The sequence below is a fragment of the Dermacentor variabilis genome, chromosome 7, assembly GCF_050947875.1.
Source record: "Dermacentor variabilis isolate Ectoservices chromosome 7, ASM5094787v1, whole genome shotgun sequence".
NCBI classification, from domain to species: domain Eukaryota; kingdom Metazoa; phylum Arthropoda; class Arachnida; order Ixodida; family Ixodidae; genus Dermacentor; species Dermacentor variabilis.
This window is the reverse complement of record NC_134574.1, coordinates 175,371,237-175,387,040: the sequence shown is the minus strand read 5'-3', so window position 1 is coordinate 175,387,040 and position 15,804 is coordinate 175,371,237. Positions and strand designations below refer to the sequence as shown.

The 15,804-nt window shown below is 48.7% G+C and overlaps 1 protein-coding gene across 3 annotated transcripts in view; it reads right to left on the bottom strand.

The window, feature by feature from the left end:
• LOC142588523 (BTB/POZ domain-containing protein 7) overlaps window positions 1-15,804 on the bottom strand; it is a 150,421-nt gene that overhangs the window by 49,606 nt on the left and 85,011 nt on the right. For all 3 annotated transcript variants that reach the window (XM_075700356.1, XM_075700354.1, XM_075700355.1), the window contains exon 8: window positions 2,904-2,979. In XM_075700356.1, the coding sequence (XP_075556471.1) occupies window positions 2,904-2,979 (76 nt within the window). The remainder of the gene's footprint in view (window positions 1-2,903; window positions 2,980-15,804) is intronic.

The window sequence follows — 15,804 nt, the reverse complement described above, 5'->3', positions numbered from 1 at the left end:
GCAAAGTGTGTTGAAAGAAATTAAAACAAATTTTTTCACTGTTCCTCTACAACCATTTAAATAACTCAGGTGCCATAACAGACGATAATGACTCCGACAGTTTGGTCGCGCCGCGTGCTCTAGCAGATGGCATTGTGTCAATCCTTCGAGCGGTTGCCAACGAGTGCCGCGGGCAGAGGATAAGCCATTAGTTTAGCAATGTTCGCTTCAAAATTGAGCACCCTATCATCGTCGTTTTTGGTAAGCACTTAAAGATTCAGACAAACAGTCTGAATCGCAAGAGAGGGAAGGGAGGTCTGCATCTCGAGCTGTGACGTTGCCTGGTGGAGACAGATTGTAGGCAAGAAGTGATTCGCACCAATCTGCAACAGCAGGTCTTGCATGTGCAAAGACAGAGTTTCCATGTTCAGTGGAAAGAGTCGAATGCGTGGTTCCTAGGATGCTTTTGAACGTGAAGACCAAGTCCTGCGACCAGGAGAGTACGGCTGTGAGAAGCACTTCGACCTTGCATACGTTACAATTAGTTCGTGGACAGCAGTGCACAATTAAAAAATTTAAAGGGTCTGAACTTGAGCTTGTTGATAAGGCTTCATTATGGGGAAACAGTGAAAAAAAATAAGACAGGAAAGATGGACAGGACAGGCGGTGTCCTGTTTGTCTTTCTTGTCTCGCTTTCTTTTTTTTGTGTGTGCTTCCCTGTAATGAAGCAGTGCACAATAAATTTGCTATCGTTGGCACGGCCGGAAGAGCAAATTTTAGAAATATGGCTACGATGCACGTTAAAGAAGCCTGGGTGGGCATAAATAATACTGGAGTCACCAGCTATGGTGTACATTTTATGTTGAATTCCAATGATAGATCCAGATCAAGTTTTTCTGCTCTGTATGGAGCAATCCTATTCCAATGGAAAAATGAGAGCATGAGTTGTGTGTTCTAATGGTAGATTAGGACCAGCCACCGATTATGGATCGCTCTGCGGAGTCAAAATAATCGCTCCGCTGAAATCAGCATATTTGACTGGAAGGCCGAGTGACATATTTCCTTCACCCGCCTCTGCTTACTGTCACGGTCGCCTGTTTCCGGTCGCGGCCAGCTATGGATGACATGGAAAACATGGTTGCGCTCTGTGTTTTTGTTCCTGCTCCTGGATAGTGACAGCTCCGACTCAGACACTATAAGTTCCCAAGTCCAGTGATGATTCTTCCGACATGGAAGAAAAACAAGTGCACAAAATGCCGGGATGATCCAGATGATGGTGGTAATGGTGATGATGCCTACCCGATCCACCTCTAGTCTAGCACTCTCTCACTTGATTTCCCTTTATTTTGTTGAGAGTCAGCGCCGTGTTGCCCTTTTTTACCTTCTTTTGTCCTTGTCTTGTGTTGCGCTGTAACAAGCGTTACTATGAGTCGCAACCAACTGGCCCAACTTGCCGTCTTGATTTTAATATTGAGTTGAATATAATATATCATATCACTTATGAACAAAGTCCCCCCCTGTGCTCTGTTGGGCAACAAGAGGCCTCTTTACGTTATTTGATACATTTAATGCCATTATGATTTGGATTTTAGTTCGCTTGAAAAGCTTGTAAATGAGAACAAAGGAAATGTGGCTGCATATGGTGCTCTAAGACAATGACAGTAATTCAACAAACAAAAAGCACATCAGTAGATGCATGTAGAACTGTGGCACTCACTGAAGGAGCGAAGCATGTTACTGTACAGTACCACATGTTGTTCTAAAGAGACTGCCCAAATAATAAGGAGATTTGCCTAAATCTGAAGGGAAAATTCGTAGGCTCAACTACTGTTAACAAGTACTGCTGAAAGGGCGAGTTGGTGCATCATATTCTCGTCTTGCTTTAGTGGAACTCAGTTTGAGTATGAAGGGACAGGGTCAGGAGACAGTATGAGCGCTAACTTCCAATTGGTTTTATTCCACGACCCTATTGCAAATTATATGACCACTCAAAGCACGTGTGACAAAACAATTTAAACAACAAGCTTAGAAGAAACACGAAACATGCGACTGCAGTTCACTGCACAAGTGCCTACCATCTTAGAAAATTAAGTTCATTGCCTATAAGGATGGTGCACTCACGCACGCCTTACCACATTTGGTGATGGCATCAGCCTCAATAATCCCGTGCATTGGTTGATTAGGACTGCATCCTATGATCACATAATCTTTAAAAACTGGCTTGCATCCACAAGTCTCGCAATGCATGGCAAGGAGCCCACTTGATGAAATTTTGTTGTTAACATTGTAACTATGCTCGTGCAAGCGATCACTAATACATCTTCCGGTCTGCCCAATGTAGACGCTGCAGTCACAATCAATTAATGCGCGAGATTACTGAGGCTGATGCCATCACAAGATGTGGTAAGGTGTGTGTGTGTACACCCTCCTTATCTTTATTAGGCAAGGAACTTGATTTTTTAAGACAGTAGGCATGTGTTCAGTGAACTGCAGTCGTGTGCTTCTTTTAAGCTTGTCGTTTAGATTGTTTTGTCACGCGTGCTATGAGCAGCCATATAATGTGCAATAGGAGAATAGGGTCATAGAATAAAACCAGTTGGAAGTTAGCACTCATCCTGTCACCTGTCCCATCATACCCAAACTGAGTTGCATTAAAGCGAGACAAGAAACTACTGCGCATAAATTATTTTCGCCATGAACTTATGTGCCTGCTCAACAACTACAGTTCTCGTGCAGCAGTGGCAGCACAAGGTTCTCCATGTGCACGTGCATCAGTCCGTCCCTGCATCACCTCTTTCCCTCCAACACAGATATTCGACAACTTCTAATGGTGAACTCTCGAATTGAATAGCGAGAACCATCTGATTCAAAACATCAAATATTTGCACACCCCTATTAAAACGTGTAGCCAGACAAAGGCTCACCTCTTTCTTCCATCCTCTTGAGCAACTGCTGCTCTCCCCACTTGAGTACAGCCACCAGGATCTCCAGCTCACTTGCCTGCAATTTCACACAGCCTTTTTTTTTCTTTCTTTCGATATTTGCCACTCTATGTCAGTTGTGACAGCCTTTGTTTCTAAATAAAGTTAAACCTCAACATAACCGAGTCGGTAAAGTCTGCACTACACTTCGTTATATTTCACTATATTGAAAGTCAATCTTTTATGGAATTAAGTAAAGACACTGTATAATTATTTTACACAAAGGGGCCTTAGAATTTTACAAATTACAGCTTCAACCATTAATAATGTAACTGTTCAAGTGCAGAACTATCTATAATGCAGCCTTTTCAGACTCCAATTTATCTTCTCCCATATATATGCATACCACTTATAGTGCAGCTGTGCAAGACAACATACCGGTTATAATACTGCTTTCGCAGGAAAATCCTGCAGACAATTGCAGCAGTGAGCATGCTTCTCCACGAGGTGCACCGGCCGATGGGAGGGCGGAGCAACAAGGGCGATGCAGAGGAGGATGAGACACGGAGCAAACAAACGAGGAATGAAGACAAAAAAAAAAAAGCGCTAATGGCAGCATGATGCGGGTGCACGGTGGTTGCTTAGGCGACGGCAAAGCTTTTAACTGCTTATCAGCAGCGCGTGCTCTGCACTCAACGAACGCAGCTTCAGTTTGTGTGCGCCCATCGCAATGCAGGTCATTGTGAAGTGCAAGTATCGTGCATGCAACTTTGACTACTGTCAGCTTAAGTGGTGTTCCACAAATTTCCAGTGAGGGCACAGGTGGCACGAGCAACACTCGAATGGCGGCAACTTGGTCCGTGGTTGCCATGTTTTCAACATTGTATGCATGCCGATCAGTCCGAGAAAAATTTTGCGAGGGAATGTACAGCGTCGCAAATTTCAGTCGCCATTCTAGATTACTTCTGTGAAGTTGGTCATAGGAAACTTCAAATAATCGAGCAGGTCTTAAAGATCAGTCGCTGACTAACTTACTTTCCTTTGTACCGTCGTTTTTTTTTTCTTAGCTTAGTCTGCTGCATGCAAAGACTGTGGAATAAAAAGAGGCACAGTGCAACACAGGACAAGCTAGTAAAAAGCACAGGACACAGCACTGACTAGCAACCAAATGCTTTATTTGCAGAAGCCGCATATAAAGACATCACTGAACATGACATAAAGAACATAAAAAGAAGGATAAGAAAGATAAGCGTCAGCCAAGAAGATAATCCAGTTCTTTTGTTGAGAGCATGGGGGATACAGAACTGAAGCACGCATGGCCACTTTTGAATATGCAAAATGCCTCAAAGATTTCCCACTCACGCTTTTCACTATATCTGCCGATTATTTCGCACTTCTTAAAGATCGAGGTGCGGCCACACGTGTTACAGTGGGCAGCCAGATGACTGTACAGGTTTCCTTTTAGTGAAGCGGCATGCTCGTATAGGCAATCATTAATGCACCTCCCCATTTGCCCTATATAGCAACATTTACAATCAAGCGGGATTTTATAAACGACCTCCATTGTACAGTCAATAAAGCCACGAACATGATTTTTATAGCAGCTTTTGTGCACGACAGTATCCTCCCTGTTGACTATTTTGCACAACCCGCTCAGTTTATTAGGGGCATTGCACACCACCCTTACTCCTGCCTCGGCCACAATTTTCATGTTATGGGAAACACGGTGTACATAAGGAATGATGGCAAGCCTAGATCTCAAAGGCGGTGACTGCATAGTTTGTTTTCCGGCATTCTTTAACTGTCTTACAAGGCCACCAGCAACACTGCACAACAGGCTGGTCGGGTAACCTGCTGATGTTAATCTGTTGACTCGCGCTGAAAAGCTCTGTTCAACAGAGTGCTCAGACGAGCACTTCAGAGCAGCTTGCAAACATGCCTTAGCGATACCTCGTTTTACAAGTTTGGAGAGTGCAGACGAAAACAGGACAAGCCCTTTCTTTGAGCGAGGCGAGTAGCTCCAGCATACTTGATGAGGTTTAAAAACAATTTCAGTGTCTAAAAATCTTAAACGGTCATTAGTGGGCTCTTCCGCTGTTATTGTAACATCCTTCATTATCTCAATGAAGGTATCAATAATTGCCTTGAAGGATAACTCCGTGTTACAAGGGTCAACTGAATAGAATACAAAAAAGTCATCAACAAAGCGAAATATTCTTACGGTCGTCAGCTGTAGGCGAGCGAGTAAGCCCCTGTTATAGCGTGCCAACAAAATGTCGCTAAGTATGGGTGCCAAACATGAACCTATACAGATTCCCTGCTTTTGAATTAAAAGGTTATTGTCATGACAAATGAATGTGGATTTTAGATAGTAGGTGAGCATTTCCATGAAGCTGCCGACACTCGTCCCACAGGCATTTTGAAACTTAACTGCGCAATGCTTATCGATGCAATCACCAACTTCCTCTAAAATCAGGTTACTTGGTAACGAATGGTACAGGTCTTTCACATCAACGGAAAAGGCGCGGAAGTCCGGTGGGCACTCACTTTGCAAGAAAGTAGACACTTCATGTGGCTTCCGGATGAGGAAAGGGTCGTCCACTTCCAGGTTTCCCATGGATTTTTGCAGGAAAGCACCTAGGAGTCGCTGCAAGGTTCCCCGCTCCGACACAATCACACGAAAAGGGGTTTCCACCTTATGTGTTTTTGCCAAGAAAAACACAGTGAAAGTTACACCCTTTGAAGTCCTCACAGAGGATGCCAGCTTGGTCAGACCCGACGATTCACATAGTTTGGCTGCTTCGGCCTTCACCTTTGCTGGCTTGACTTCACTTGCGTCCTCTATGTGGCTGCTCAGGGCTTGCTCAGCCTTGAGATGGTAGGTCCCTGCAGGGGCGACTACGAAGCCACCTTCCTTGTCTGAAAGGAGCAGTTTCAAGCCCTCGTCCCGGAGTGAGGAAATAACAGAGGCTGCCTTTTCGCATTCCTTGCATTAGGCAGCTAGGCCTAGCATTAAGCAGCTAGGCATAGCGTTTACCGCAGTGGTGGCTACGGCTGCCAGCGGATCTTCATGCGAGAGCGCCAGTTCGAGGCGGCGACGTAATCAAACGGCAGCACTGGTGGCTTTGATTATTGCCGTTTCGGATCTGCGGTCAAAGCAAAAAGTCCTTAAAATCGGACGGAGAAGGGTTCTTGCGTCTGAAATTTCAGACATTCTTATACATTGACTCTATGGGGTACGTGGTGGTGCTGCAAAGCCATCCGAATTATCGGGTGTCCGGAAAGTCGGTCGTTGAGTGCACACTGGCAACTCCTCCAACCAACGACACGCTGTTAAAAGACGATTCGCACAATCCCACTCTGTTACGCGAGTCTGCATGCATTACCGTGACTTTCGTTCCCTTTCAATAAAATTACAGCTAATTTTCCCTGATAGAAGCACAAATTCTTCGAGTTTTCCCAGAGTAAATTCAGACTATTCATGATCCCTGAGAATACCTGAGAATTACCGGTTGGTAGACACCCTGGGTATTGTATTTGACACGGAATTGTGACAATGTCCATCAGGTCTCCTTGGCTATCTTGCAACATAGGAGATACTTGTATTCTTCAGAAGTCTTGACAGCCATGTGTCTGTCCTGGACGACTCTCTTCTGCCAGGGCTCCCCAACACTGCTCAAGGTCCTGCGGCTCCTGGCGAGCACGATACACATCATGCACTAGGGTGATATGTCGAGTGAGTTACGTCAGAGACAGGCGAGTTGGATATGTCATGGTGGCTATGCAAAAACTGTCACAAATTTGCCCCCTGTATAGTTTGGAGCATTGAATGTGGTCTGCAGCAGCGCGGTAATTAGCCGTTTCCGCAGCGCACGCGTACAAGTCCGTAGTGAGTGAGCGCTTTTTCGTTTGGCAAAGGCGCAAACTCGGTATGCTCTCTTCACCGGGTCTGGCTATGTTGAGCTGACAAGTGCAGTGCATACAATATATGCTAACGATCATGTCTGCTAAGTATCACAGCCCTACGAGCAGTGGCAAGAGCCTAAATTTCAAACCAAACGACGTACACCCTTCTCCTCGCGTGTGCCACTGGAGCGTACTACCAGTCATAGAGTCGACGTCAATTGCACAAATGCACCTATGTACAGGTGCCGAAAAAAAGTGCTATACTTCACGCAATCCACACAGCAGGAACCGGAGCAATGGCAAACTGCATCGCAACACCATCTACAGGCAGCATCTGGGATCACGTCTGCCGATAATAAAGGGCACCCATTGGCTGTCTCGATCCCAGATGCCGCCTGTAGATGGCGTCGCGATGCAGTGTGCCGCTGCTCCAGCTTTCGCTGCGTGGATTGCGTGGAGTATACCACTTTTGTCGGCGCCTGTACATGGCAGTGCTGTGATGTCACTCACAGTGACATGCGACTTCGAGAACTGTTCAAGGCATCAGTTACATGTTTAACTTGTTTCTTCAATAGATGAACTAAAGTTTAAAGAAATAATAGAAGTTGACAGTAACTTTAGCATACGCTAAAGAGGATGAAGGTGAAAGCGTGCGTGCTCACAAGAAATTCATTACAGTACTTTAAATATTCATTTGAATGCTTTGTTACTTCTTAGCACTTGTATTCTTCCACCCAAGGTTGTGAGTTCACATTGTTTAATTAAATCTACCTTTATTACTGGCACCTTAATTAACTTTGCCCTAATTAACCACAAGGGTAGTGGGTTCGACTTCCACCAAAGGTCGAGAGTTCGCTTCCCACCAAAGGTTCTGGGGCTGAGTATATTAATTAACTCTATCTTAATTAACCATGCCTTAATTAACTTCACCTCAGTTAACACCAAGGTAGTGGCCGATCATAACTCCAAGTGCATTCAACTCCCGCCAAAGGTAATGGGTCCAAGTGCCTTAATTAACTCTATCTTAATTAACTGTGCCTTGATACACTTTGCCTTAATTAACACCAAAGGTAGTAGGTTCAACTCTCGACCTTCATGACGTCAATTGGAATCTAACTTGGCCGGTTCACCTATATCTCTAAGTGGGTTCGACTCCTAACGGTCGAGGGTTCGACGTCCACCAATGGTCATGGGTTTGAGTGCCTCTATTAACTCTTACCTTAATTAACAGTACCTTAATTAGGTTTACCCTAATTAACACCACAGGTCGTGCTGATGTTACTTCTTTGGCTCGGCTTCACGCTTTCTTATAAAAAAAATGTATTGCAGAGTTTACCTAATTAACACCAAAGGTAGTGGGTCTTAGTTAATTGCTCCTTAATTAACACCACAGTTAATGGGTTTGACTCCCACCAAAGGTCGAGGGTTCGAATCTTTACGAATTTTGGTGCCATCAATTTTGGTACCATAACGCCGGACATCGGATTTTTCGACCCATGAGCCATCTAAGGCCATACGCCTTAAAAATACAAACCGAAAGCTTGCATGTTTTTGTTTTACTTTGTACTGTCGCAAGAGCGATGTTTCGTCTGCCTGTTCCCACGTTGTGCAGTTGCGAGCATAGAGAATGAAACTGTGTCATTTTCTACCATGTTCCAGCACCGAAACATGCTCTTTCATCCTCTGACACCTGCCTCAGTGCTCGCGATTGTGGCACTGACTTATACCACTAATCAGTTGTTATCATGCAGAGCACACAAAATCGGCTGCTGTGCAAAATGACAGAAATGCAACAGTTTGCTTACGAGACCGTCACCAGAAGTGCGCTGCTCAGCAAAAACGCTTGAGAGAGAGAAGGCGGGGTTCGTGTAAAGAAAAATGAAATGTAAAATCTTCTGTGTGTCCTACCAAAGGTGGCTGTGTAGTATTTTGATGTGTGAATGACGAAGAAAAGGTGAACCTCAAGGTTGTTGTACAAGAACTTCAAGATCTTGGACTGATAGTAACACAAAACAGTTTTTTGCATCAGAGGTAGACCGCATCAAATGCAAATTTCCTAGACCATGTCATTACCAAGAAAGGGCTCATGCCAAACCCAAAGAAAGTTTTAAAAAAAATTAATTAAATTATGGGGTTTAACGTGCCTAAACCACTTTCTGATTATGAGGTACGCCGTAGTGGAGGACTCCGGAAATTTTGACCCCCTGGGGTTCTTTAACAACCCAAAGAACCCAAAGAAAGTAGACGCCATTACTGATGCACCTTCTCTACAGAATGTTAAAGAGCTTCAAGGCTACCTGGGTTTACTGAACTTCTAGACATTTCTTGCCAAAACACCGTCTAGGCTGCTGCCTCTCCATCAGCTACATTTAGAAGGCAAGAAATGGACATGTGGGAAGGGAGCAAAAGCAAGCTTTCTTTGAAAGCAAGATGCTTCTGGCCAGTGCACCTGAACTGGTGCATTACAACCCTTCAAGGAGTTTATGCTGACCTGCGACGCCTCCCCACATGGTGTTGGTGCAGCACTGGTGCGCAACTATGATGAAGTGGGGCACCCCATTGCCTTTGCTTCACGAATCCTGCTCTCTGCTGAGAGACATTACAGCCAAATAGACAGAGAGGTCTTGGCCATAATTCTTGGAGTAAGCAAGTTTTACCAGGACTTGTGGGGAAGACCATTCACAGCAGTTAAGGACCACAAACTATTGGTTGGACTGTTCAGCTCCAGTTGAGGTCTCAGGCATCACCATTGGTCATCAGGTGGGCCTTGAAAATTTCAAGCTACCAGTTCAAGCTCACCTACCAACCAGGAAGCTCGGGACATGCTGATGGGCTCAGCAGGCTTCCTCTACCGACAACTGCTGCTCTCCATGACACACCTGCACATGTATTTATGCTGGAACAAGTATACCCTGATGTCCTACTGTAAGCGATTATTGCTTGCATGACAAGAAGTGATTCCTTGCTCTCAGAACGTGGCTCATGCTGTTCTCACTGGAACCCCTTTGCCAGGCAGGGAAGAGTGGGTTCCCTTTACTTGAAGATTCTGTGACCTTAGTTAGCTTGCACAAAGGCTGTCTTTTGTGGGGATTTAATGCAGTCGTTTCAAAGGCACTACAGTGAAACCTCATTACTGCGTACCCAACTTTAACAAACTTTTCAGATTAATGACCTTTTCAGAAATCTCCTACTGACTGCTTATTTCAACGTAAAATTATTTCCGTACTACAAACTTCAGAATACCGAACTTTTTACAATAACGATCATTATTCAGTTTCCATGTCATGTTAACAACACCTCAGTACTACAAATGAATATTCAAAAATAGGGGAATTCTTAGATTTCCATGTATCCTTTACAGCAGCCAAACAGTAGGCTAGCAGAACACAAGGGGAAGACATGGATGCTGCGGCGCATGGATTCGAAAAACCCGAGCTGGCACCCAAGGAAAAAAATGCCGGAAGGGGACTTTTTCTATTTAGGATGCGACAACGCATCAGGTTTTGCGAGCGCATGCTCTGCTCAGAGAAGTGTTGCCTAGCAACAGAGGCGCGTCTCTTCCTTCTCTCACCCTTCTTTCTACGCACACCTCTTCTTTCTTTCATGATTCTATCCGCAACCGTACTAGCTACATGTGCAGATAAATATAATCTCTGTGCTCGCGGGTATGCCACATAGTCGCAGTTTTTGGACGGTGTTGTTTACCCATGCTTGCACTTTGATGTAGTTAAGGTGTCTGCTTCAAGTGAGACAACTGCGGTGTCTATGGCAAGGAATGTGAAAAACAAACAAAAATAAACATTATGCTTTATAGGCGACATGGAGCTTCTTCATTGTCGGTTGTTTTTTCGGCATCAGTGTCTCTTCTGTGCATGCCACTCCATATACGGGGATGCGTGGCCGTGGAATCTATGGAAAATAGCAACAGTGCGGGTCGAGAGCAAACAGTGACGTTTTTGTGGATAGCTCATACTGTGACAACTGATAAACTGATGGGTTGATTAGCCATGTGGAAAACGTACAAAAGTTGACAGTGCAGCAGCTTCTCATTGTTATAACCGATATATTGTTAAAACAGGTATCATTATAAGTGGGTTAGACTGTACAAATGAAATCTCGCGCCTTTCTTTGATGCTTAAACAGAAGTTGATGGCAGCAAAAGAATACTTTTCAGAAAAGCTCATGCAATTTATGAAAGCTTTACCACAGCGTTTTTGGCGCCACCTTTCACCCTCGTATGAAAAAATGAGTTTCATTGAAACGGATGGTTGTTTTATTGCTGACCAATCAAAAATCGCCAACAGCTGCAATGCTAATTTTCATTCTCTTCCTCACTTCTGAATTCCAGTCCAGGAATGTGCTGCATCTGACGTGTTGGATGTCGTTTTGTCTGAACAAGGTATTTGGTTCCCTCCTATTTAATTTAGACACGAGAACATCGCCTGGCCCAGATTCTATTCCTAATGAGTTTCTGAGGTGATACGCTGAATAGGTCTCTAAATATTTACTTGCAATATTTAAGGCTTCTTTTGAGCAACATTGCTTACCAACTGACTGGTTACAGGCTAGAATAGTAACAGTACGCAAACCTGGAAGCAAGTACATTCCTGATAATTATAGACCTATATAGACCACTTGCACCTGTTGCAAAATACTTGAGCATGTCCTGGCAAAGTGCTTATCTGAACACCTTGAGGACACCAAGAAGCTCATTCCCAATCAACATGGTTTCAGATGGAAGTGAGTGAGTGAGTGTCAACTTTATTATTAGAAGGGGTAAGGGATAAGGAAGGCTAAGCTACGTAGGCTTCCAGGTTGTGCTTCACGATGGCGTCCTCAGCTCGTGCCAGGACCCGTGTTTGGATGTCTCGGTCGGTGCTGGAGAGAAAGGCCTCCCATTGTTCCTCGGTGGGGGGTGGCGAGACGAGGTCGGCGGGCGGGGTGTCTTCCGGGCAGCCCCAGTGGATGTGGTTCAAGGAGGCAACGTCGCCGCACAGGCAGCAGCGTGGATCAATGACACCAGGGTGGATGTGCGAATACACTAGGGGGCACGGAAAGGTGTGGGTCTGGAGGCGACGCCAGGTGATCTCGGACCGCTTGGGAAGACTGCCATGTGGGGTTGGGTAGGCATACCGTTCGAGGCGATAGTGCTGGGTAATGTCGTGGTAGGTGACCAGGGGCTCCGGCACCGGGGCGTCCGACGCGGAGGGGCCCACGGCTCGGTCGACGAATCCTCGAGCGTGTTGGTGAGCCTACTCGTTGCTGGGTGACCCGAGTGGGCGGGGACCCAGACCAGTTCAATGTGACACGGTTTGTCCTCCAGTAGGAGTGGGCGAAGAAGCCGTAAGGTGGTAGGCGAGACGAGGCCTCGGGCAAAATTGGAGATGGTGTGCTTGGAGTCGGAGAGTATGACTCTGGCGTCGGTCGAGGTGGCGGCTAAAGCAATGGCCGCCTCCTCAGCCTCGACGACGTACGGCGTTCGAACGGTGGCGGCCGTGATTGTCGGCCCCGAGGATGCCGAGGAGGGCGAGACGGAGACGACTGCGAAGGCGTCCCCGGGCGAGGCGTATCGGGCCGCATCCACGTAGGCGATGGCCGGGTGGTCGGCTTACTTGGCGTGAAGCATGGCCGCACGGGCTGGCGACGGGTGTCGTGGTGTCCCGCGAGCATATTCTTGGGTAACGGCTTGATGGAAAAGGCTGCCTGAAGAACATGCGGTAGTGAGACCGGGTCTGGCGGGTGAGAAGAGGTGTCATGACCGATGGAAGAGAGGATGTAGCGACCGGTCGGCGAACGATGAAGGCGTTGCACCTGAGCGGTGCGGTGAGCTTCGATCAGTTCGTCGAGCGTGTTGTGGACTCCCAGGCGGAGGAGACGCGCCGTGGACGCGTTGGGGGGAAGGCCGAGAGCAGTCTTGTATGCCCGGCGGATGAGGACGTCGACCTTGTCGTGTTCCGATTTGAGAAGGCGAGTATAAGGAAGGCCGTACGTGAGACGGGAAACGACGAAAGCATCGACTAGGCGGAGGAGATCGTGTTCGCGCATGCCCATGCGCCGCGCTCGGACACGAGCAAGCATGCGCGCGGTTTGCTGAACTGAAAGCGAGAGCTGGTCGATGGTGTGAGCATTATGGCGGTTTGACTGTAGTATCAGCCCGAGCACCCGGAGATGCGAGACGACAGGAACGGGAGTGTAATTGGTGTGAATCGTGATGGTGAGGGGAGGCGTCTTGTGGCGACGCCGGTCGGGGGGCCGCATGAGGAGGAGGGCCGATTTGGCCGCCGAGCAAGCAAGACCGGCTGCGTGCACGTGCCTTGTGACGACGTCAGTTGCGCGTTGCAACGTCTGCTCAATGTGTCCGTCGGAGCCAGACATGACCCAAAGAGTTACGTCGTCCCCGTACAGGGTGTGTTTGAGATCGGGGATACGGTCGAGCTTGTTGGGAAGTGAGCGAAGGGCAAGATTGAAAAGGAAAGGCGACAAGACGGCGCCCTGAGGGGTACCACAAGATCCAAGCGCATACGCGGGAGACTAGAGATCTCCCACGATGATTTCGGCCGTGCGGGCTGTGAGGAAGGAGCGAATATAGTGGTAGGTGTGAGAGCCGGGGTTGATGGTGGCGAGTTCGGTAAGAATGGCCAAATGGGAGACGTTGTCGAACGCCTTGTGAAGGTTGAGGCTAAGGAGAGCCTTAGTGTCCGAGAAGGTGGGTGGATCGAGAAGGTCGTGGTGGAGTTGCAAGAGGACGTCTTGTGTGGAGAGGTGGGGGTGGAAACCAATCATGGTGTGGGGAAGGAGGTGGTGAGCGTCCGTGTACGTTTGCAAGCGAGCTAGGACGACGTGCTCCATGAGCTTGCCGACGCACGAAGCCATGCGAGCGTGTTTCCACGACTGGGGGAGGTTGCTGGAGCGCCAGCACTCATTCAGGAACGAAGTGAGGGCAACGACCGAAGGGGCGTCAAGATTTCGGAGAAGTTTGTTGGGAATGCGATCTGGTCCGGGGGTGGAGGTGGTGCGGAGCTTGTGTAGTGCCGCGTAGACTTCAGCTTCCGTGATATTGGCGTCTAGTTCGGGGTTGGGGGCCCCGGAGTAGGATGCGAGAGGGGGAGAAGAGGTGCCAGGGGGTGGCAGCTGGAGGTATTTGGCGGCCAGGTCTGCTATCAGCGACGGTGTGTCACCGGGGTAGGCCCGGACAACGCGTTGTAATTGTTGGCGAGCGACTGACTTGGCGGAAGCAGGGAGGTGGCGGAGGAGATGCCAGGATTGCTTGCAGCCCAATTGACCAGAGATCCCTGAGCAAAGCTGCTCCCACTGTTGGCGGGCGAGCACAGTGGTGTGATGCTCGATCTTGCGATCGAGGTATGCGATGCGGCGGCGCAGGCGACGGTTGTGACGTTGCTTATGCCAACGGTTGGTGAGGCTCGTGCGAGTGGCTAACAGGTGGGCGAGGCGGGAGTCAATTGCCGGATGGTCTTCCGTGGTGGGGATCGAGGCGGTGACCCCGTCGAGGTCCGCCAGTAGCTGGTCGGTCGACATCGAAAGGTCCTCGATGTCGGGGGTGGCAGAGTGCAGCCGGCGGGCTCGGAACGCATCCCAATCCGTATAGCGGGTCGTGTGTGGGCGCGGCTTGCACGGGGAGGTACGGGCTTGGATGGCGAGGACGTAGTGGTCGCTGCCCAGGGACTGATGTGTATTGAACCAGCGCGCGTCGTGCACGTAACGGCAAAAGCTGAGATCCGGAGTGGTGTCGCGGCACACGCTGTTGCCAATGCGCGTGGGTTGTGTGGGGTCGGTGAGCAGGGAGAGGTGGAGGTCGTGTGCGAGCTGCCACAGCCTCGTGCCGGGGCCATCGGCCTTGGAGTAACCCCAGTCCGGATGCCTGACGTTGAAGTCGCCGAGAATGAGGAGGGAGGATTTGGCTGCTCTCGCTGCAGCGGCACGGAGCAGAGCAACGAGTGAGAAGTCTTTGGTGACGTGTGGGGGGGTGTAAACATTGAGAATAAAAAGAGAGGGGTCTTCCCGTCGCTGAGGTAGGACCTCGATAAAGACATGGTGGACCGTAGGGAAGGGCAGGTTGGCTCGATTGACCGTGAGCGTCCGCCGAGTGAGGATGGCTGTGACGGGATGGGGCAGAGGGTGATGAGCTACTTGGTCGTGGGCGACGTAACCCGAGAGGGAAACAGTGGCGTGAGTCTCCTGTAGTACGATGACGTCAGGAGAGACCGAGGGGTCCAGTTGTTGAAGTTGTAGAAGGAGGTGGTTACTCTTGGGGCGAAAACCACGGCAGTTCCACTGCCAAATGGCGACGACAGAGCGGTCAGCCATGATTAGTAGCGGAAGAAAAAGGTGTTGCCTCGGCTGGTGCTTGCGAGGGTCGGGCGGCAGAGGATGAGGTGGTGCGGACGTGGAGGGGTGGCTTGGCTCGGATGGTTGCAAGCATGGAAGTTTGGAGGATATCGACCGTCTCTTGGAGAGATTGGAAGGACGTGGTGGGGGATAGGCAGTGAGGTCCGTGCGCATGGCATTGATGGCTTCTTGTGCCGTGAGAAGCTGGTATATCGAGTTGAAACGGCTATCCAGCCGTTTTTCGAGGTCCACCAGGGCAGTCTTGATGGCTGCCTGGACCTCTTCGGAAAAGTGGAGAGATGCAAGGGGGGTGTTGGGTCTGCGGCGTTTGCTAGTGCCTCCTTCGGAAATCTGAACATCCATGTCAGAGGAGGAGGCGATTGAGGAGGGCAGACAGGATGGGAGCGTGATGGCTGCCTCGAGCTTCTCCTCAAGAGCTCGCAGTTTGGCTTGGAAGGATTCAATTTGGGTCTTCTGTGCCTCAAGTTGAGCGGTTTGTGCAGTGAGCTGCTGTCGTAGGGAGGCGTTTTCTTGCTGCAGTGTGACGACCTGCGACGAAGAGGATGCCGAGGGAGCGCCGGAGGGGCCGCGGGACCACGTCGACTGGGTGGGCTTAGAGGCTGGTTTGGGCGCCGCCGGGGCAAGGGGCGGG